The 24,692-nt window shown below is 41.9% G+C and overlaps 1 protein-coding gene across 3 annotated transcripts in view; it reads right to left on the bottom strand.

Moving 5' to 3' along the window:
• Positions 1-24,692, bottom strand: part of TSPAN9 (tetraspanin 9) — a 378,125-nt gene that overhangs the window by 8,778 nt on the left and 344,655 nt on the right. For all 3 annotated transcript variants that reach the window (XM_083181644.1, XM_083181645.1, XM_083181642.1), the window contains 5 exons: positions 24,262-24,453; positions 20,229-20,303; positions 7,200-7,301; positions 6,275-6,406; positions 4,282-4,365 (listed from right to left, as the gene is read on the bottom strand). In XM_083181644.1, coding sequence (XP_083037770.1) covers positions 4,282-4,365; positions 6,275-6,406; positions 7,200-7,301; positions 20,229-20,303; positions 24,262-24,453 — 585 coding nt within the window. The remainder of the gene's footprint in view (positions 1-4,281; positions 4,366-6,274; positions 6,407-7,199; positions 7,302-20,228; positions 20,304-24,261; positions 24,454-24,692) is intronic.

Genomic DNA, 24,692 nt, shown 5'->3' with positions numbered 1-24,692 from the left:
AATTCTTGCCAGCATCTGCAAAGTATTGCATCCAAAGATGCAACATCGGATTACTATCAGTCACAGCTCTCGGCCAGTCTGCATAAGCCGAAGCTTACTCAGAGTGGCCGACAGCAAAGAGATGGGGCTCAGCATGCCTACAGCATGTGAACAAATGGGAGTAAATAGTTCCCCCAGGGGTGTTTTAAGAACGGAGGCAACCTGTGTGCAGCCTTTCTCCATCTGGGCCCCCATTTCTTGGTGTGGTGTGTCCAGCATTTCCAAAGATGCTGCGCTGCATCAGGGGAAGGCCCAGCATTTTATGGGTTTCTCCTGCATGGCAGGCGTGGAGGTGCCTGTTTGGGGCAGGCGGCTGACATCATGCAACATCAGTGCCCGGCCAATTTTCAGTGATCAATGGCGGAAATAAAATGAATTCTAATGCCTTTGGCAGCATGCGAGGGGATGTGTTACACATTGGCCCTTATTCTAGTTGACTCGCTTGGGTGAAAATTCGCACCCTTGCGAGTCAACCAGAACTCGCCCTGCGAATGGTGGTATGCACGCCCGCTCTTTGCACGCCGGGTTTGTTCACCCGGCATGCGAATGGATGTTTTACATACACATCCATTTGCATGCCAGTGGGAACCTCCCCCATCTTTCGATGGTCAGCAAGCATCAAATGATGGTGAAGGCGCACGCATGGGTGTCCAGACCACCTTTACATATGCGTGTAGAAATCCAGGGAATTGGGTGGGCAGCTGACATCCTGTTCCAATTCCAGGGAATTGGGTGCTGTCCACCCCCTGAAGGCATCATGAACGCATTAGCATGTGCACGCCCAGCGTTTTCATGGGAACGTCCATGAAATACAGAGCTTTTACATATGCTAATGGGCCTGCTCGGCACCCCACGCCCCTTTCCACCCCCCTGCCCGAAAGGCAGAGAGAGTGCACCCGACGAACAGATTTTGTGCCGGGTTCGCACGCTACCATCATATATACATGCGCAGAAATGCTGCTGCGCATGGGCATACACAAAACATTGGTTCCCCATGCGAATTCACACCTGACCGAATCAACCTGAATAAGGGCCATTATCTGTACAGTGCCGAGTAACATAATTGCACTACATATATATATATATATATATATATATATATATATATATATATAAGCAATAATCAATAAATGTCAATCACAAGAAGTAAAAGTTACACTTTGCCGCAATTAAAATGATTTAATTACATTAACTTATTACACAAAAGCCGTGAGCTGAACTGCCGGCACAAATTGTTGATGACTGTAAAAATTGGCAAAAAAAAAACTGTTTTGATTGTGTGTTGAAATTTTAGATTGCCAGGGGGATTAGGATAATTTCCTGCCCATAAATGTTGATTGCTGGGAATGCTGACAGCACACTTGAACAAGTGTGTAGTTATACAGCAAGCACTGTCAGGATGAAATACTGTTGAGTCTGTAGATAATTAGTAAGTACCTGAAAACCTATCCTATAAAATGCAGAAAATATCTGCACTGTAAATTGTAATAAAAATACAGCAAAAATATTATCATCCCTGTACTTTACTCCTAAAACACTGTTTTCGACCTGAAACTCAGCTTCATTTTCAACCTTAAGATTTGTTAAATGTACTGACTTGCACATGTTTACTAACATATTACTTTTGCTGCTTTTTGCTCTGTATTCATTCAAGACAACAATTTATTTGTGTTGCCGATGGATACGATTAGTGTACAGAGATAAGAGCAGTAACCAAAGCAATAAGGAATAGGCCTCCTTCCTTATTACCACTTTTATACCCTAGGGCAGGGGTTCTCAAACTCAGTCCTCAGGACCCCACACTGTTCCCGTTTTCCACCAGGTCACCCGGCAGATGCACAGGTGCATTCATTACTCACTGACATGTTTTAAAAGATCCACAGGTGGAACTAATTATTTAACATGTGATTCTGTGAGAAGACCTTCAAAACAAGCACTGTGTAGGATCCTGAGGACCGACTTTGAGAACCTGTGCCCTAGGGTTACTCAGACGCCAACAGGAATTGGGAATGGCCATCAGAAAACGACGGTTGGTCACCATCGATGTTCTTGATCTGATGGAAATTCATGTTCCATCTGTTGCTGAGATTGCTATAGCTGCCAACCACAGGATGCTTCTTTCCTAAGGCAGCTGTCCACCACACATTCAAACTAGTCAACCATTGATGGTTAAACTATCGAATAGCTTCAAAACTATGGCTACATACAATTGTAAAGCAACCTGCCATGGCCACTGTTCAATAGCTTCCTTGGGTTGGCTATCACTAACAGGAATAATAGGGCAATAGACTCATCCACTAATACCTCTCACGGGTACCTGTAAATAATAAGGTAGATGTGACAAGCACCAAAAGGCGACAGCACCAGTTCACTGCATTTGACACCCATTCCCCAGAGCGGTAATTGTCAGGTTCCTCTGAACTGTACTACCAACGGACATAGCTGTCCCTCTCGGGTAGGCAGCACGTGGCCCTTAAATAGAGTAATGCTGGCCACACATCAGACCAACTTTCCTTCAACCAACCAACTAGTTGCTTGGATGGAATAAAAATATGGTACTGGAGGGGAGCAAATGTAATATTTACTTTAGAAATTTACTCCCAAAATCTGGAAAAGGACAAAAACTGTCGCTCAGACAATGTACTGTAGTTGAACCTGTTTGATTTAAACAATTTGAATGTTTTTGTCCATTTTCCTGGGTTTGTGAGCACATTTCTGATTCTCCTTCCAGTACCAGATTTTTGTTCCATCCAAGCAACTACAGTAGTTGGATGGTTGGAGGAAAGTTGGTCTGATGTGTGGCCAGCATATGTCTCTAAATCGGCAGGATTTAGTGGTACGTCCAGTGTACATTCACAATACGCCTCTTCTTGAATTAGCATCATGCATCAGGTTGAGGAGGAGCCTGGGTAATTGCATACTGGCATAAAAACCAGTGACAGCAGAGAAACCACACATCCCAATCCTAATTATCTTCTGTAAAAATGTAGCAACTTTCTGAATTAAATTAACCTTTAAAACACGGTGTGTCCTTTTTGTCTGACAGCACCAATGGGCCTTCTAGGTTATGAAACGTGAGCTTCCCTCATTACGCGCACAGGAAATGCCTTAACCATAGCGGAGACCGCATGTCACCGCAGAAAGGCAATATAATGTCTTCGGAGAATGCACTGTTCTATCTTTAGAAAATATATCTGTGGAAATGTTCATCATTGCAAAGGTTAAACGAGGCATATATTACCTCTTGTCCCGCGGCAGACACACTGCAGATCATCTCATGCCTCATATACACCTCACACCAAAGGTATTTGGGTTTAAATAAAACTTAACTGAGCTTATAAAACGATAAACAAAAAGTCATCTCCTTTAGGCAAATTCAAACTCATTCTTGCTCCACTGAGGTCGATTTAAAACAAAGTTAAGCCACAATATTACACTTAGAGGTGTTGTAAATGCAATTGAGCGAACATTAATGGCATATACCCCCATATAAATATCTGTGAAATATATTGAAATTAAACTGGCTGAACATCCAAACGTTTGGTTGCAAAATGCAGCCAGTTCCTTTTCATGTTTAGGTTCAATGTTGGGAATTATTTTACCAGTTGGATAGGAAATCCTTTGTTTGCTTGAGCACAATATACTTCTGTATCTCACACAAGAGTTTTGGGTTTCTGAGGTTTATTCTTAGTCTGTAAAGGGTGTCGGTAATCGTTACTGGGCTTACTTTGGAATTGGCGTAAAGGACCTTAAGAGCAGTTATACTTCAGAGAACAATACATTTCTGTGAAGAGGCAGGTAACCTATTTCAGAAAATGACAGCATAATATGTCTCTGGAAGGTAGAAACTTTCTGCAACTGACTGTAGCGGAAAACTTTTCTTGAAGTTGGGTACTAAATTATTAAGGGGGGCACCAGCTCGCTTGTTCATAGCACCAATAAGACAAAAATACAAAGAGAGTAACTAAAAACCGTACTAAGTTTTGAGGAGATTATTCGAGCAGGAATACATGGGAGATACCATTGTTCTAGTACGGGGAGGTTTTATTTTACTTAGAGTTCTAGAGGTATATTCAATAAAACGATCAACAGTATTAGGGAAGCCATGTTCAGCTGTTCAATTAAATAGAAATTACATTTTAAGGAACTTTTCACAGTACTCCCACAGATAAATCCATTCCCCTCCAAGACATAACCAGCAATCACCAGTGCAAGATATAAACCCCAGCAACTGTTGCATACCTGCATTATGAGTATACACATCCCAATTGTTCCAAGAACATGCTTATTGTCATCAAACCACATTTTCACTTTCTCATAACATCCCTAAGGAAAAAAAGCAGAGTCAATTATTAACAGGCATAGGGGGTGATTCAATTCTACACCAAGCATCATTAACTTTCCCTCGCTTCCCTTAGAAATGAGCCAGAAAGTAAGTGATGTTTGACTACTGCAAAATATGTTGATGTCCGCATCTCTGAGAACTGTATCTCCCCACAATTTGTTTCTGGCGGGAAAATACGTTTCTTTTTTGTCCTAGTCCGTTAGCAGATATTTCAAAAATTGCTCAAACAATGGTCTCACCTGAAAGGTGATTTTGGAAAAAAAGGTAACTGTTTCTATAGGTGTTTGAGATTGTTACTACTGTATATTTTACAGTTAACACGTTTTTAAACTCTGATGAGACAAAGTTAAAGATAAATCCACCCAAAAATAAAACTTTCAGTAGTGTTCTATTAAATAAAATACGGTGGGGGAGATAAAGCGGCAGCTCCAGGCCTCCACATAAAAATTGTCCCATCATCAGAACAGCATGATGATCACCAGCTGGGAACATGGTTGGTCATACAGATGGTGCCAGTAGCCAGCATTATGTATCTGGCAGGCGTGCCATGTCTTTCCGCCTCGCTGAGATGGCGTACTTTTATATATGTAGGGAGTCATTGGGGCTTATAGAGTAAGGGCTCTACATGCCTATGTGGTACTGGCCTCACCTCCTCTACTTCTCATAATAGGCCCTTGTACATTTTCAGCTGCAGCCCATGAGGCCCTGCTTGTAATAGATTGATACCCCTTTCACATCGCAACTAATTACCGGGTACAAGCCGTTTTGACCCGGTAATTAGTGCAATGTGAAAGGGGTTACCGTGTCCCTAAAACGGGTAGCAACACGGCAATTTGAACCGGTAAGAAAGCAGCGTTCTTACCGGGTTGTTGCCGTGTTGCTTTGCGGTGTGAGCGACCCGTTTCCCGTTCACTCTATGGAGGAGCCTCCTCCACTGCCCCCGATGACGCGCCAACTCCCTGTCACGCACCCGATTATGTCAGCGAGCATTACTGCCAGTTCGCTGTGGGGATGTGAACATCCCAAAATATAGGTTCGCAACTGGACTAACCCTTTTCAAAGTCCAGGTGCAAACCTTCATTTTGCGATGTGAAAGCAGAAAGAGTGGTCAAGTTGCACTGGATTTTTTTTAATTCTAGAAAATCATTTGCACTGTATTAACTTCAGTGCATAATGTGTCTTATATGGAGGAAGTGGTAAGAAGCTGTGCTGGCAATGGGGCCATTATGTTGTCCCCACAGCTTTAGATGGTGAGTGTGACCTGGACTTTACACCTGCCAAGCCATATTGCAGGTGTCCTATGGTGAGCTGAGCGAGGACAGAAACCTCCCATGGAGCAAAAGGGCTGGATGTAATTGTGGTTGTGAATGAAACGGTTACGCTGGGCATGGAATAGTAAATACTAGACAGAGTGCTGGTCACTGGGTCTATATAATATCTTGGACAATGGATATTAATCATGAAAGCTAAGTATTTCCATATTGTACAGCATTTGCCTTGCTATGCATGGCACACACACCGGCGAATGCTTATTACTGACACTGCACCAACTGAGTCTTTTACATTCTCAACATTTAAGACTCTCATTTCTTACTATAGTTGCAGCATTCCTCATGGATGCCAGTGGTTCTCAAACTCGGTCCTCAGGACCCCACACAGTTCACGTTTTCCAGGTCACCCGGCAGGCGCACTCATTACTGACTGATACATTTTAATAGATCAACAGGTGGAGCCAATTATGTCACTTGATTCTATGAGGAGACCTGCAAAACATGCACTGTGCGGGGTCCTGAGGACCGACTTTGAGAACCTGTGCTCTATGCTAATGGGTATAAGCTAAGAAATACTGCCCAGGCACACAGCTGTGATGTACACACAAGTCATACTCACTGTTCTCCATACTAAGCCCGTGGAATTGTGGCCACAGTCCTGGGAATTCTCCATACAGCACCGATCAGGAACAGTGTTCTCTCCTAGCACTGGATACCAATCAGTGTAATCTGTCACCCCGCAGCAGTGCATCTATGAAATACAGATAGAACTTCCATAAAATATATTCACGGCGCCATTATTAATTCCCTATTGAACAATTGTGCATCACTGACTTTGCTTAGAAACATCTGTACGCTTTACCCCAGAAGGCCGTGCCATATGGCTACTAGTCGGGGTATATGGCTCTGCAACCGGTAGGATGTTATAGAACAGTGACAAAATGACTATGAAATTGTTATTGTCCAGTTTTACCTTATACAAAAGGTACAAAGGTAATAATTTGTCAGTATAATGGGCATGATTCAGGTTCAATCGGTCGGGCCGAATTCAGTCCTGTTTCCAATTGTGCGGGTTTGCACATGGGCGAATATGTGCATACCCCCTGTGCGTATCACACTCGCCGAGGTGTTCGCAGGGAGCTGGGGCACGCTCAGCGTATTATGGGCGTCCCCATTAAAAGCGTGGGTGTTCCCCTGGGAATGCAGGCGGGTCACATCACATGATGTCAGCGCCCGCCCCCTTTTCGGCCACCCCCGAACATATGCAGCCTAGCGAGCTGGTCTGAATCAGGCCCAATTTCTCTTTTAGAATTCTTTGAAGAATGACTACATATTATTTGCATAATTTAACAGAAAACGTACAATATAGATATATGTAAATTTGTATTTCTCATATCGCTGTTACTTTAACACCAGGCGTCCCTCAGTGTTTCAGGTAGAACCGCAAACAAATCTTATTTTTAATCTACATATTGTGCTTTTAAATTACACTTGGCGGTGCAATATACAATATACAATATACATAGGGAAATAAAGAAACCTACTTCTGCCTGAATAATGTTCCAAGCGTTCTTGAGTCCAACATTATTTTCTGTATTGTAAAGCAATAAACCGTCTTTCAGATCCTGCTTTGCATTCTCGTTGACCTAAGAGGGAGAAAAAATAAATAAACCGGGAAATGAAAACATGGAAAATTCATTGTTTATTCATTTTAATCCCAGAGAACTAACATAGTTTTTTTTTTTTTTTAAATCATTCCATAAAGAGGAACAAACCATAAAAAATTCCGGACTGGCTGCGGGTGACAGCCTACAAGTGGGACCTCCAACGCTCACCTGTAGCACCCTAATCAGGAGGAAACTGTTGGCTTACTGGTTCTTAGAAGTAACTTTACTACAGCTTCCAAAAAAATAAAAAAATAAAAATAAGTGACGTGGCCCATATCAACCAATCAGATTCTGTCTACCATTTTGTAGGATGGAAGAGAGAAATAATAGACAGAATCTGATTGGTTGCTATGGGCAACATCACCTTTTTTCATTTTTAGAAGCTTTAGTTAATTTACCCCTTGGCGGTATTCAATCCCGGACGATATTTCCAGCGGCTGTTACCGACAGCATTGAAGACAGTTTCCTACAAAATAGATCCAACTTTAAAACAAGTCGGATCTGTTTTGTCGGAAACGGCCGTGGATTGTCCAATTCATGGATGTTTTTCGACAATCCGCAGACGTTTTCGCCGATCCACAGAGTTTACAACACTTAACAGCCGGAACATTGTATTCCGGCTGACGAGTTATAGGAACTAAAATGGCCGGGATTCCGACAGTCGGAATCCTGAATTGAATACCCCCCTAAGTCTGTGGATGCATGCAGCCTCTTTGTGTGTCGGACTTTCTCCGTTCTTTCACTATGTTCCTCCCAGAGGGATTTAACACAACATTTTTGTCATTAATCATAAGCTAAGAAAATGTACATATTTTTAAAACAATCAAATTGTGTTGCCACTCCTGCTAATTTTATTACTTTCATTGACTGATTATAAGCTCTCCTTTTGGCGGTTGATAGTGTAATATAATATAACTTTATAATACAGCAAGCCATGAGTAACAGTATGGCATTTAATTTATCTTTAATTATGTATACATACATACTATGAGAACTTACAGTCTGCCCATGTCCTACCCATTCACACTTCACTCAAGATGGTGTACACTATGGAAAAGTGGAAATATATCGTAGTTACGTCCAAATGCAGCCCCACAACAAGCGCCGTGCCTAGGCATTTGCCTCACTGCATATTCACCACTGGCAATGATGCCTTAGCGCAGTGGTTCCCAAACTGTGTGCCGTGGCTCCCTGGGTGCCTCGGGACACTTGCAGGGGTGCCACGGGTTGGTGATCCAGGACCAATTCAAATTATTTATGATCAATTATTTATGGATAAAACCAGGGCTGGTGGCTGCCAATCATAAAATGTGTACAATCAGAAGCAAATCATGCCTTTTACCACATAACTGAACCTAAGAAGAACATACAAACACAATCTACTTAATTTTATATATATTTTTGGGGGCCTAGGGGTGCCGTGGACAAATTCTGCTACTCTAGGGTGCCGTGATTCGAAAAAGATTGGGAACCCCTGCCTTAGCGGATTACTAATAGCTCCGCCTCTGTAAAATCTGAGATTAACCACTGCTGAGGAGATGGCGGTTGTAACAGAGTTGTGGTCTTTACTCAGTCACTGCTTTTATACCCTTTTATACCTAAGCCTCAGTTCTGACTTGGGATTTGGCACACACATCTAAACTGGGTCAGGTGCACACAGGTACACTTTTGCCGCTTGGAGATGGTATAATCTGCTTGCGCTGTAATTCGGCTCTCCCATGCAGTAAATGTTATCCAGATCGGGTTTACACTAGAGCTCACCCAGGTCCTTACCGGGTAAAACCCTGCAAGTTACCTGGGTTTGTTTCCTGGATCACAGTTATGGTAACAATAAAATCGAACTGAGATTAAACTCTATCCTTACCGCAAGTACAATACTCCTGGAAAAAATAAACTAACTCCAAAGCGTTAACAGGGGGCAAAAAAGCAAAATATGTAAAAAAAAAAATTTAAATAAGAGACCACAAACTTAGCCATTCTTTTAAGTTTGGCCCTAGCAATGGTTAAAACAAATGCATATGCAGATTTTTACTTTCCAACCATTTACTGACAAAATTGTATATATCTATATCCCGTGATTGGACCTGGAGGAGGAGGGGGGTAATGGAGCCTAACACGGGGCAATTTCAGGGCATTTTCTAAGCCATCTGACTTAATTTGATGGTTTTTGCTTAAAAAATGCCCCTACATCGCTCCATGTGCAGAGCCCTTAGCGGTGCACAGCCCTGCACGCCGCTATTGTCCGGCGAATAAGATCCAGCATGCTGGATAAATCTAGTTAGATCACTGATCACTGGCCCTGACAGATCACTCAGCACACATCGCTGGCATATTGCTGTGCAGTGCTGTGTGCACTGAGCGATCTTGCTGAGCGATCACCATTGCACATATCGTTCAGCAACATCTCCCCGTGTGCAGGCCCCATAACTTTGCCGGGGTCTCTGACCCTCCGGAGTGAAACTTCTCAGTGCCAAGGTCAGCTCTACCATTCTCGGCCTTTCATTCTCTATGATGAGAATTGTGAACTAACTGCTAGTATATTTACTGCCACACATAGTGCAGCTCTCAGGCCATTCTGAATCCTTAAATTTATGGTTTGTTTTTCACTTTTTCAGCAACATTACAAGGGCCTTAAATTGGGGATTTTTAATGGTACAGCAAATAAAATACCCTGAAACCAACCATAAGTCACTTCCCCACATGTACACCCGATAACACAGGATTAGACCATAGAAGTAAATTAAACCTGCCAAACGGTGACTTATTGAGGGGTCAGAGGGGAGTGACCAGATTTATTGGGCTGAGTATGAACTGTAGAAGCAGGTCATTGTGGCTCAGTGAGCTCCCCAGCTAATGGTAAGAACAACAGAGAAAGGACCTTCTAGGGCTATTACTGTGCTGTATCTGCTATCCACATAAATATGACCGGCTTTATAAGACTTGGGGAAAGGAGACGCAGGGACTGACCTTTGAAGAACTAATATATGAGCTGTGACTGCGAGCATACTTTCCGGGATGGGTTTTAAAATAACTAGTTGTTTAAAAGAGGCCAGCGGTTCAGCCAAAATTGTGTGTTAGCTACATTTCACCCTCGCTAATGCTCTAAGCTGCAGCACAGATAGAGGAGTCTTTCTCAATTAATGTGCAGTGGAGCGTGCTTAATGCAAGGTCTGTGCACCAAACGCTCCTCGGGAAAATCCAATTGTGCATTGCTCTCAACCGATATCAGGGTGTTGTTAACATCTTTTCTCATATTTGCATTTTATTTTTGTAATGTTTTCTGAAGAAAAGTTGTAGGGAATCATAGGCAAATGCAGGGGTGTTTCCAGTTGCCCAGAAATTCCCTTCCTTGGCTAGCTGCTCAAATTATAACGGCAATAGTAACAGTATATATTATACAATTACTAGGTATGCCGCAACATGCAGTTTAAGAGACAGAGTGGAACTGCTGCATGTGCCAAGTGGTAGCGGCTTCCTCTAACAAGTTTGCTGTGTGTGTGGAGATCAGTGCACTGAACCAGAGAGTAGCTGCCAGAAAGAAGAGACAGGAGCCTAACCATGAAGTGGGAGAACGTCTGCTTAGAAAATGCTACTGGTCCTACCGGTTCTATTATATTTGTCAATTTATTTATTATGAAATGTTTACAATTTTCATGATCACTTATGGTTTTTTTTTATGATAAATATGTTTCAGAAAGCCTATACCATAGACCAGCTATAGTGTTCATTATTAATAGACTATCCAGTGTATAAACATTAATGTGCACATTTATTGGTTGAGTACTAGGTTCTTCTACTGTTCCAGGAGACTTCCACACTTGCTCCAATGTCGTCGTCCCCCCCTCTACAAATCCTGCGTGGGTATAATGAAAGCCATGTGGTACACATGGCTTTAATTTAATTATGTAGCTGAGCTGCAGTGTGGCCAGGAAAGCTGCCATGCACCATTTTAGTTGCCCTTCTTTGTACAGTCTCTAATGTATTTATATCCTTCTGGAGATATGGCCTCCAGAACTGAACACAATACTCTAGGTGAGGTCGTACCAATGACCTATACAGTGGCATTATTACTTCTTTCTTTCTACTGCTGATACCTCTCCCTATGCAACCAAGCATCTGACTTGCCTTCTTCATTGCTTTGTTACATTGCCTACCTGCTTTTACGTCCCCTGAAATAGTGACACCTAGATCCCTCTCTTCCTCAGTAGTTTCCATTATAGTGCCATTTATACTATATTTATTCTTTGGATTTCTGAGACCCAAGTGCATGATTTTGCATTTTTTGGCATTAAACTGTAGTTGCCATGCTCTTGACCATTCCTCTAATCTACCTAGATCCTCAATCATTTGTTTTACCCCTCCTGGTGTGTCTTATCTGTTGCATACCTTTGTGTCATCTGCAAAAAGGCACATTTTACCCTCAATTCCATTTGCAATATGACCAATAAATAAAGATATTAAAAAGCACCAGTCCAAGTACAGATCCCTGGGGTACTCCACTTGTAACCTTTCCCTCCTTTGACTGTACTCCGTTTACTACAACTCTCTGTTTTCTGTTCTGCAACCACGATCTTATCCATTCAACTATCTTAGAATCCAATCCCAAGCTTTCAAGTTTATTTAACAGTCTGCGATGTGGGACAGTGTCAAAAGCTTTACTAAAGTCTAGATAAGCTACATCTACAGCCCCACCTTGATCTTTTACTTTAGTCACCCATGTTGACATGATCTTCCCCTAGTAAACCCATGCTGTTTTGGATCCTGTAAATTGCTGGTTTTGAGATATTCTACAACTCTTTGTTTTAAGAGTTTTTCCATCAATTTCCCTACTACTGATGTAAGGCTCACTGGTCGATAGTTGTTTACCTCTTCCTTGCTTCCACTTTTGTGCAGTGGGACTACATTTGCTGTTTTCCAGTCCTCTGGGATTACTCCAGTAGCTAGTGACTGGTTGAAAAATTCTGTTATTGGTTTTACCAGCTCCCCTTTAAGCTTTTTTAGTATCCTTGGATGTATCCCATCTGGCCCCATTGATTTATCCACTTTCAGTTTTGAGAGTTCTGTGAGGACTTTCTCCTCTGTAAATGTACTTATCTCTCCCTCAGTTTTCTGACTATACTTGCAACTTAACTGTGGCCCCTTCCCCTCTCTTTCAGCAGTGAATACTGAGCAGAAATATATCACAAAAAATATTGGGGAGTGCAGCGCTCTACTGGGGATAAAATAAAAACAATTGGGGTATGGTGTTATATTACCAAACTGGAATCCTAGATAATGTCCGTTCCTTTGTAACTTCGTGTGGTTCACATGAAAAACACAAAAAAATATGCAAACATGTGTAGTAGTCCACAAATAAATACAGTTCCACAAATATCAAAGGGAATCTTGGAGCTAGATGAATATGGTGGTTTCCTCTATGTCCCTTGTGTGGTGGTAGACTGGGGGATTTCTCCTTTTATAGGGTCACCTCGTGCTGGGATCTATGAATCGCTTACACTTTTCTTACATTAAAAGGGTTCGCACCCCGTATATAACGGTTTCTTTATGCAATCAACGAATGATGCTTACTTATTGCTTACATATATCAAGGTGATGGAACTCTCATCAAGGTTTCTTTATGTAAAAAACATCTCCAAATCCGTATTGAATAAAAAACTTTATCTTCTTTTATTATAAAACACTAATAAAAAACCGGTGCCAGATGGACTCCAAAAACCAGTGAACACAACAGTGGCCAGATGGAAACCCGGGAAGCACACTCACGGTTATACTGGTATGGGGCGGCAGCTCGGTTATACACACAAACAGGAACTTCAGTGGTAGTGGCACCCCACCAACGCGTTTCAACAAACCTTGAAAAAGACTTCCCACAAGTCGAAACGCGTTGGTGGGGTGCCACTACCACTGAAGTTCCTGTTTGTGTGTATAACCGAGCTGCCGCCCCATACCAGTATAACCGTGAGTGTGCTTCCCGGGTTTCCATCTGGCCACTGTTGTGTTCACTGGTTTTTGGAGTCCATCTGGCACCGGTTTTTTATTAGTGTTTTATAATAAAAGAAGATAAAGTTTTTTATTCAATACGGATTTGGAGATGTTTTTTACATAAAGAAACCTTGATGAGAGTTCCATCACCTTGATATATGTAAGCAATAAGTAAGCATCATTCGTTGATTGCATAAAGAAACCGTTATATACGGGGTGCGAACCCTTTTAATGTAAGAAAAGTGTAAGCGATTCATAGATCCCAGCACGAGGTGACCCTATAAAAGGAGAAATCCCCCAGTCTACCACCACACAAGGGACATAGAGGAAACCACCATATTCATCTAGCTCCAAGATTCCCTTTGATATTTGTGGAACTGTATTTATTTGTGGACTACTACACATGTTTGCATATTTTTTTGTGTTTTTCATGTGAACCACACGAAGTTACAAAGGAACGGACATTATCTAGGATTCCAGTTTGGTAATATAACACCATACCCCAATTGTTTTTATTTTATCCCCAGTAGAGCGCTGCACTCCCCAATATTTTTTGTGATATATGATAGTTGTATGCCAGTTTCTGATAACACTGGTTGAGGAGATCAGCTGCACTTTTATTTGCGCAACAGAATTTTGAATATTTTTGTTTTGTACTGAGCAGAAATAATTATTAATATTATCTGCTATTACATTGTCCCCCTCAAGAAAACTTCCACTCTCTGTCTTCAGTCTAATTATTCCACTTTTTGTTTTTCTCCTTTCACTTATATACCTAAAAAAAGTTTCCCCCCCCTTTACCCACTGACTGGGCCATTTGCTCTTCAGCCTGTCCTTTTGCACATCTGATTACCTTCTTAGCCTCCTTCTGTCTAACAAGATACACCTCTTTGTCCTCATTCTTCTGCGTCTGCTTAAATTTCTTAAAGGCCAACTTTTTTGCTTTCACAATACTTGCTACTTCTTTTGCAAACCACAATGGCTTTCTTTTTCTTGTGTTTTTCCTAACTCTTTTGACACAAAGTTCTGTTGCTTTTAGAATTGCACTTTTTAATTTTTCCCACTTATCCTGCACTCCTTCCAAGTTCCTACACTCTGCCAAAGAATCCCTTACAGAGTTTCCCATCTCTACAAAATCAGCCTTCCTAAAATCTAACACCTTTGTTTTTGTGTGCGATGAGTCAGTCTCTCTCTTTATTTTGGACCATACTGCTTGATGGTCACTGGATCCCAGATTTTCACCCACATTTATGTCAGGTTGGTCCAGGTACAACAATTGTTTCCCTGTCTGATAGTTTTAGCAGCAGAACTCCTCGGAACTCGTTAGTCCTATATTACTGTCACCAGTCCCCTGAAATAATACCAATCAGTGCCTTGTGCTATGAGATAGTGAACTGTATTTGCAGCATTAAACTTTGATATCCCTGTAGGTTTAATGGAGTTTTAATTGGTCTAAATGGGGCCCATTACTTCTTCCGTCATTACAAACTCTAGTTTTACTCAGAATTGCTGCAATAACTTTGAAGTCTTTCTACGGCATCATTAAGTCCCTCAAATCCTGTTAGACGCTGTGGCAATTGCTTCTCCAAATAAGACGTCGCAATAAACAGCCTTCTACTTTGATATGCAAATGGATCTCTGCACAAATGTAGAAAAGCCGGTAATGATAAGAAAAAGCGTGGTAGTCAGTCGTACTTGTTTCTTCCTGAGAAAGATCTTAAAAATAATGACAGATGATGAAAATGAGTCATTGTGGTGGCTTTGTTTCTTACACAAACCCTCGGTTCCATTATCTGTCATTCACCTATCACCCAGATTAAATGTATGTACATATGGTGTATAATGGCATCATCAGGGGAGAAAAAAACACATTCTATTGATCACTTAATCAGGATAATGACACATATGGATTTGCTCTTAAAGAAACAAATGACAAGTTTTGATTATTCCCAATGTAATATACTGTAAATGACATTTGGATGTTTACAGCTCTTTAAATACCAGGTAAAAATAGATGGAGCGCCTCTCATTCAGCACCAGATCCCCTCCTGTGGCGAGAGCTGGCGGAGAGGCGCTGATGGGGAGCAGAATCCCTCCGCTTAAGGGAGACAGGCAGGGTTAGGGGGTGTGGGGGGCTGCAGGCACCGACAGGGGAGCAGCGGGGAAGCGATGGGAGGCGGTGGTGTGCTCAGATGGAATGGGGCGTTGCAAGCCCCCTTCTGTCTGATGGCGGGTCCTGCCGATTGGCGATAGAATCGCCAGGACCAGCAAGCATGAGACGTGCTCCATCTGTATATACTTACCTATTCTCCCAGAAAGTCTGGAAGACTACCGAATTTGGAGTGCCTCTTCCAGACTCCAGGGATAGTGGGCTAGGCTACCAAGTGATGCTCACTTCTTGAGTGAATTGGGCAGCGCATCGTCCTGGAGGCTGCTTCCCAGAGGCAGCTTAAGGGTTAAATTTACTAAAATGGGAGTTATATTGTAGATGGGATCTTGCCCATAGCAACCAATCAGATTCTACAGATGGAGCCTTCTTCAACTAGCCTTCTCTGGATAGCCATGGCTCACCAAGCCTTATTATCTATTGTTCTCAGCTGCAATACAATACATAGAACAATACAGTAGGGAATTAGCATAAGATTAAGTCCGACAACACTGGCTCACTTCATCCTATTAAAGGGCTAGATGAAGATGGCTCTGTCTGCATTTATTATCTTCTAGAAGGTGCTGGATGAAAAATAAGTACAATCTGATTGGTTTCTATGGGCAATATCCCATCTTCAATAGAGCTGCCATCTTAGTAAATTTAACCCTGAATGTCTGATAATATGAGTAAGTAGGACACTTTTTGGGGGCCAGCGTAAACCAGACAGGGAGCGGACAGAGGTTCTAGTTTTTAATATAAATGTCAAAATGTTTCGATATTGTCCAACTGCAGTTCTCACTATCTTTATTTCCTGGGGACCATACATTATTGATGGTGGCCTTGAAGACGGTATGATGGCCTCAAATGCAGTGCCAACCAAAACTATGCTCTTTCATTTTAATTAGAGGTTGAGTATCCCTTATCCGAAATGCTTGGGAACACAAGCATTTCGGATAAGGGATTTTTCCGGTTTTTGGAATTTATTTTTTGAACATACTTACCTGGTCCCCCTGGTGTCCACGGCGGCCTCCAGGATCCCTGGGGTGCATTGTGTGAGTCTACAAGTGCGCCGGTGATGTCACCGGCGCACCCGCGCAATGCACTCCTGGGACCGATGGAGAAGATTCTGAAGGGACGGGGAGGACAAAAAAAATCCAAAATATTCTAAAAAAACACATTTTTTGGAATATTTCGGATACAAAATACGAGGGCTTATAGGCTAGCAGGTAGGGACATCATTTGATTGAGATTTAAAAATCCTACTATTCCAAAATAGCAAAAGCAAAATTATATGAGTAGGTATCGTAACGAAAAACAATATCTGTAATTGAAATGCATTTTTTTTTCTCATAGTCCCCTAATGGGTGTATGAGTTATATGGTAACCAAAAAAGGGAATGACTATAATTTTCTAAGCTAAAAATCCTACCGCATTTAATGACGGGCTCCCTTTTTTTATTTGACATAAGCTGTGGGAGACTTAGTCTGTAGACCCCCATTCCCAACTATACACGCCATGCCACTATGGGCCTGGGGCAGCTGTATCCATGGCACCCCCCTGTTGGCGGCCTTGCATGCGTATGGTTCAAAGTACACATGCACAAGTCCATCCTGTTATAAAATATTGCAATTTTTTTTATTGCTGGCCATACACAAGTTGATTGACAGAAAGCTGGAGTTTAGGGTGGTAACCATCTCTTTTCTGAGAGTGTCAGGGAAAACACAAACATGCCTAGGCGGTTTCAGAAAAGTTGTGTGACGTCAGCTCCAGCCCCGATCGGTTTCTATCACAGCCGCCGAGTAAGTCCTGGGCACAGACTGCACACAATGGAAAAACTATTTCGATGGTGAGTGGTTGGCTTATCACACCCTTGCACAGGGCGGGATATCACTCTGGCTAGGCGGTGTATACCTGATTGCAGGAATTTGAAACTTAGCCGCCAGGTCTGAATAAACCCCTAAACCTGCTGTTATGCTGTGGGAATCATCCTCAGTAGCTATAAGCTATGTAGAAGACGAGCCCCACTTGTCTTCAGCAGTGAAGCGGTTATGGAAAAATAAACAACAGGATTGAATCTCTTGAATATTGAGTGAATATGGAAGAGCGATCCGGGCAGCATGGCGGTTTCTGTTGAAAGGGTTTAATGTTCGATGAAGACACATTTCCGCCGTCATGCATTTTTCTACATTGGCTTTTGCAGGTTTGATAAACTGTCTAATGCTAGACATGAGCAGTCAGCCATTAATCAGCTTTCCGAAATGTTTCATCAGTGATGTCCGGGCTGGTTGCAAACTATCTAACAGCAACACACTGTAAGTAGAATTGCTTATATTTTATAGGCTGGTTTAATCCTCTCAATAGCTATTTAAAATGCTAATGTGCAAACATTGCACTGGAAAAATACAGAGTATTACCATAGGAAATAGTGTCCTCGTTTTATAAAATACAATTAAGTAAAACATATTCCAGTGACAGCTGTTTATTATTTTCTACTTGTTTGAAATGAGTAGGAACAAAACTATGTATGTTTTAATGACTACGGTATTGGAGTCCAATCTGCGGGTATTAAACATCTGTGACTGTATAGGATAAAATTAGCTTGTCCCCGCACTCTTCTATCAACGGGAGGAGAGGACTGATTTAAAGTTGCATTATATGGAAATAAAAATAATTGTAAATCTTTGCATATTTTGGACAGTTTCAGTTGTCGGCAAAAGCAATTGTGATCCGATGTCTGAGGGACTCTTTACTGAAAACATATTAGCTGGTGACTAACTGGCTATAGGGCAATTCCTGATGGGAATGGCAACCAATCAGAATGTACTTCTCATTAAGGGCCAGGTGTATCAAGCTTCAAAAAGTGTTAACATAGAGAGTGATAAAAAGCCAGCCAATCAGATCCTATCTGCCATGTTATAGGCTGGGTTGGAAAAATGACAGGTAGTAGCTGATTGGCTGGTTGTTTATCACTCTCCACATTTTTCACTTTTGAAGCTTGATATATCTGGCCCTTATTTAGCACCTTTTAGAAGATAATAGATAAGGGTCCAGATGCACTAAGCTTCAAAAGTGATAAAATGGATAGTGATAAACAGCCAGCCAATCAGCTCCTACCTGCCATGTCACAGACTGTGTTTGAAAAATTTCAGGCAGGAGCTGATTGGTTAGTTGTTTATCACTCTCCATTTTATCACTTTTGAAGCTTAGTGCATCTGGCCCAGAATCTGATTGATTGCCCATAGCAACATCCAATATTAAGGGGAAGATGAAGAAACTTGGGACAGGGCCTAAAGTGGTCCTGGAGAGATGGGGGAACTCATTTCTCTCTGCCACCTAATTACGCCCCTTCCATCCCCCCATTAGGCAGAGCCAGGGCCCAGTGGTCATTTTTATGGAACTAGAATACTCTAGTCTGAGCTATCTGACCACTATATATCTGTTCACAGATTCAGGTAGTCTAGTAAGACTCTTAGGGGATTATTTAGTAAGATGGCAATTCTATTTCAGATGGGATGTTGCTATGGACAAACAATCAGATTCTGTCTATTATCTTCTAGAAGAAGCCAAATAAATAAGAAACAGATTCTGATTGGTTGCCCATAGCAACATTCCATCTGAAATAGAACTCTCATCTTAGTAAATAAGGGGTAGATTTATTATAGCGGCACATTAGCAAGGCGAAGCAGGAGGGGACACCGACAAGATCAACTAAGATCTTGCCGCCGAAGCAGGGGAGCGTTAACTCCCCCCTCCGGCGATGTCCCCTCAAGCTGACAGCGTGTCAGTTAACACTGACAAGCTGTCTGCTTCTCCCCCGGCCGGCTGGACTGCGCATGCACGGGATCTCGCTACTCACGCGAGATCCCCAGCGCAGCTCAGCTCCAGCAGCAGGGACAGCGCTGTCCCTGCTGTAGGCTTAGGGCATCGCCGTCTGCAGCTGTCGAAGTCGACAGCTGCAGGCGGCGGAACGGTCAGCGATGCTGACCGTTCATAAATTAGGCAGGAGGCAGGCGCGCAGCACGAAATTTCGTAGTTGCGCTATGCCTCCTGCCCCGCACCACCGCACGAAAGACACCCGCTCAGCGGGTGTCATAGATAAGGGGAAGCGCTATCCCCTGCTTTAGCGCATTGGGATAGCGCATATGCCCCTTATCGTCCCTTAATAAATCTACCCCTGAATCCCAAAGTTACTATGTTACATTTACTACAGGGTTGCCTACCCTCCCGGAATGGCCAGGAGTCTACCGAAAATCGGGTCCCCCTCCCGAGGGGGCAACCCTCCAGGATTCAGTGGGGACCCCCACTGCGCCCCCGATTGCGGCATTTAAATGCCGCAATCCGCGGGTCTCAGAGGAAGGGGCGAGGCTAAAATGGCAAAATCGCGTCATTTTAGCCCCGCCCCCTCCACGGAGATCCACAAATCCACCTGTTTAACATCACGGGGTGGGGCTTAGTGACATCACCCCCCCCCCAAGCAGTTGCTGAAACTCTCCTCTCCGGGAGAAGCATATTAATGTTGGCAACCCTGATTTACTAGTACACTGGACATTATACTACACCTACTGTAAGTGACAGAAAAGGGTATCAAAGCTCAGACTATGGTCTTTGTGATTTCACTAAATGAATAAAGACATATTCATGGGTATTATTTACAAAATAATGTATTATCAGCTGTATTAATAAATAAAATATTGGTAATACCATTAACATTGGCCTATGATTTATAAAATACACAAACTTTTGTTTCTCTTAAAAAAAATAAAAAATCAGCTTACCCTGTCCATATACACAAAGAACAGGATCAGGAGTATCAGCTCAGCCAGAAGAATGATCAGTAAAATGATGAAAAACTGTTAAAGAAAGAAATAATATTGTGTTAATAATAAAACACTTTCTGTTGACTGTAAACAAGTTTGAAGAAGTGACAGTTATACTGTATATAAAAAAAAAGAATGATGAATGAGTGAGTAATTGCTATGGCCGGTATCCAATTAGCTGCAGCCTTTCCCGGGTCGATCCTATTATCCCCGATGCAAGCACTATTCAGGACTTGGCGTTGGCTGCCTCAGGCAGGCGAAACCAAATCCCTGAGACGTAAGCTTTCTTTCAGTGTTCACAGCTGTAAAATCGGGATGCAGTCAATTTACCTTCAATCAAAATCCCAACGGTCAAAATACCGACAACCATTGACCGTCGGTCAAAATACCAAAAAAAATGTTTTCCATTGAAACCGACTTGTACATACTTTACCATCCCAGTGGACATGGAGGGGGAATATAATAGTGTACAATCAAAATCTGGATGGTCAAAATACCGACAGCAATTGACCGACGGTCAACAAGCGCAACGAGGCACCGTGCCCGAAGCACGGGGTTCATGTCGACCTATGTCAACATACAGACCCCCAAAAAATATGAAAAACTTGTCTAATTTTTGACCTGTCTATATTTTAGATGTAGGTATTTTGACCATGTCGGTATTTTGACCTTGTCGGTATTTTGACCGTCGGGATTTTGATTGTAGATAAATCATACCAAACCCGTAAAAACACATCAGTCTCTGGCACATGAAAAAAAAAAACAGACTATAATTGAATAGCTTTAAAATGACCATACGAAAACAATTGCAAGAAAATGACTGAGGCTAATGGGATAACCCCTTTTATATGAATTGTCCAATATCAGGAATAGAGAAGGTAATAGAGCTGAAATATCACTTTTTCAGAGTATTACTAAGGAAACCCCAAAGAGTTCTGCAGTTTTTGCAAAGCAGTGGTGCTTAAACTTCAGTATCTCATCTTAGTATGTCCTAGATAACTGTATTCTCTCTATAAACTCCCCTTGTGGTCCACTACACTGGACCACAGGGCACAGGAGAAGAGAAAACACTGCAAGGATATTGGGATGGGGGGTGATTCCTATGAATTTATTTATTTATTAACAGTTTCTTATATAGCGCATACATATTCTGTGGCGCTTTACAGAGAATATTTGAACATTCACATCAGTCCCTGCCCCAGTGGAGCTTACAATCTATATTCCCTACCACATGTACACGCACAGGGTTAATTTGTTGGGAGCCAATTAACCTACCAGTATATTTTTGGTTTGTGGGAGGAAACCGGAGTGCCCAGAGGAAACCCACACAAGCAAGGGGAGAATATACAAACTCCACAGAGTTAGAGTCATGGTGAAAATGTAACCCATGACGTCAGCACTGTGAGGCAGTAATGCTAACCATTACACCGTCCATACTGCCCATGTTAAGTATTCACAGAAAAATCCAGTCGAAAAACCCTTTACTGTAGTTCAGCACTCTTGACAAGTTTATCTTACAGTTGCAAGACAAAGTATGTGAACCCTTTGGAATTAGCTGAATTTCTGCATAAATTGGTCATAAAATGTGTTCTGATCTTCATCTGTCACAACATTAGACCAACAGGTCTGCTTAAACTAATACTACACAAACAATTATATGTTCTCATGTTTTTATTGAATATACCATGTAATCTTTCACAGTGCAGGGTGGACAAAGTATGTGAAGTCTTGGAGTTAATAACGTAGTTGACCCTCCTTTGTTAGCAATAACTAAAACAAAATGTTTCCTATAGTTGCATATCAGACCTGCACAATGGCTAGGAGGAATTTTGGATCATTCCACTTTACAAAGCTGTTTCAGTTCAGCAATATTCTTGGGGTGTCTGGTGTAAATCGCTCTCTTAAGGTCATGCCAGAGCATCTCAATCAGGCCGAGGTCAGGACTCTGACTGGGCCACTCCAGAAGGCGTATTTTCTTCTGTGGAAGCAATTCTGTTGTTGATCTACTTCTGTGCTTTGGGTCATTGTCCTGTTGCATCACCCATCTTCTGTCGAGCTTCTATTGGTGGACAGATGCCCTTTAGTTCTCCTGCAAAATGTCTTGATAAACTTGAGAATTAATTTTTCCGCCGATAATAGCAAACTTTCCAGGCCCTGAAGCATCAAAGCAGCTGCAAACCATGATGACCCCTCCACATACTTCACAGTTGGGATAAGGTTTTTTGATTTTGTGTGCTGTGCCTTTTTTTCTCCACACATAGTGTTGTGTGTTCCTTCCAAACATCTCAACTTTGGTTTCATCTGTCCACAGAATATTTTGCCAGTAGTCCTGTGGAATATCCAGGTGCTCTTATGCAAACCTCAAACTTGCAGCAATGTTTTTTTGTGGACAGCAGTGGCTTCCTCTGCAGTGTCTCCCATGAACTACATTCTTGTTTAGTGTTTTATGTATCGTAGATTCGTCAACAGAGATGTTAGCATGTGCCAGAGATTTCTGTAAGTCTTTAGCTGATACTCTAGGATACTTCTTCATGTCATTGAGCATTCTGCCCTGTGCTCTTGCAATCATCTTTACAAGAAAGCAACTCCTGGGGAGAGTAGCAACAGTGCTGAATTTACTCCATTTATAGGCAATGTGTCTTACCGTGGACTGATGAACATCAAGGCTTTTAGAGATAATTTTGTAATCCTTTCCAGCTTTATCCAAGTCAACAATTCTTAACCGTAAGTCTTCTGAGAGCTCTTTTGTGTGAGGCTTGGTTCACATCAGGCAATGCTTCTTGAGAATAACAAACTCAAAACTGGTGTGTGTTTTTAATAGGGCAGCTTTAAACAGCACCTCCAATCTCATCTAATTTATTGGACTCCAGGTTGACTGACTCCTGACTTCAATTAGCTCTTGGAGAAGTAATTATCCTAGGGGTTCTCATACTTTGTCCACCCTGCACTGTGAATGTTTACATGGTGTGTTCACAGGGCTATTTTTGTGCAGGCTCTAGCAGGAACTGTGGCCCTTATTCTAGTTCACTCTCTCTGACAAAATATTTCTTAGATGGACAAAACCATGTGCACTGCAGGTGAGGCAGGTGTAAAACCCCACCCAAATCTAATTATCTCTGCACAAGTAACACCTGCCTCACCTGCAGTGCTCATGGTTTTGTCCATCTAAGAAATATTTTGTCAGAAAGAGTGAACTAGAATAAGGGCCACAGTTCCTGCTGGAGCCTGCACAAAAATAGCCCTGTGTGTTCAGTAAAACATGAGAACATATAATTGTTTGTGTGGTATTAGTTTAAGCAGACTGTGTTTGTCTATTGTTGTGACTTACAGTAGATGAAGATCAGAACACATTTTATGACCAAATTTATGTAGAATTCCAGGTAATTCCAAAGGGTTCACATACTTTTTCTTGGAACTGTATATGGAGTTATTACTGGCAGAAATATATAAAACAAAGGGGTACAATCAATTAGGAGTATTGTATGATTAAGCCAGCATTGTGCCATTGTGACTGTCTTTAAATGCTGGCAATGGTACATTACATTACACCTATGTGGTGCATTTTTGATTTCTATATTCCAATACATATCACTCATAAGCATTTGTTTTATATACGTTATTTGCCTGACATTGTTTCTGACTATAAAGTGGCAATCTAGATTCTTTCATGTACTTCCTTCCAGATTCAACCCGTTCCTAACTATATTTGTCCCCAAATGGATGGGTCCCTGATACTCTTTTGATAGCAGTGTCCCCTAGGGAGGTAGCACAATGCGCTATTGTTAACATTAAGAGTGTAATTAAAATGCATTGAATGCTAAGGGGTTTTCCAATCCAATTATAAACAGATACTTAAAGAATCTATTTTCAGATTTAGAAATAATTGTTAATTCACTAACAATTCTGTCTTGAACTAGAAATGTGGGTTAGAATTGCTCACATTAAAAGTCTTTCAAATGAACAGAATACAGTATAATAACCTTATACTTACGCTTAAAAGCAGGCACTTGTTTTCCTTGATAGCACCGAGACAACCGAGGAAGCCGGTCACCATGACAATCGTACCAATGGCGATGACCAGATTTGCGGCAGAAAGGGACGGAAAACTGGGAGAAAATGTTGCAAAGTTTCCTTGTGATACGGACAGCCATATACCAACTCCTAACAATCCACAGCCGCAAAGCTGCAAAGAAAAAATAAACATTCAGTCAATGTATCCAATTTTTGTTCATAATTTACCCATTGAAAAAGTAATCCCAATTAAAAGTTCTGAAAAGGTAACATTAGCCATTGAAGTCAACACTTGTCATCAATTGATGAAGAAAAACAGTGGACAAGGGTTGGGGGCATGCTGCTCCATGCAGTTCAAGGCATACACCTTGTAGGGGGATCCGGTCAAATGATCAACAGTGTTTAGGTAGG

Source organism: Crinia signifera, chromosome 4 (assembly GCF_055691185.1).
Source record: "Crinia signifera chromosome 4, ASM5569118v1, whole genome shotgun sequence".
NCBI classification, from domain to species: domain Eukaryota; kingdom Metazoa; phylum Chordata; class Amphibia; order Anura; family Myobatrachidae; genus Crinia; species Crinia signifera.
This window is presented reverse-complemented; position numbering and strand designations above follow the sequence as displayed.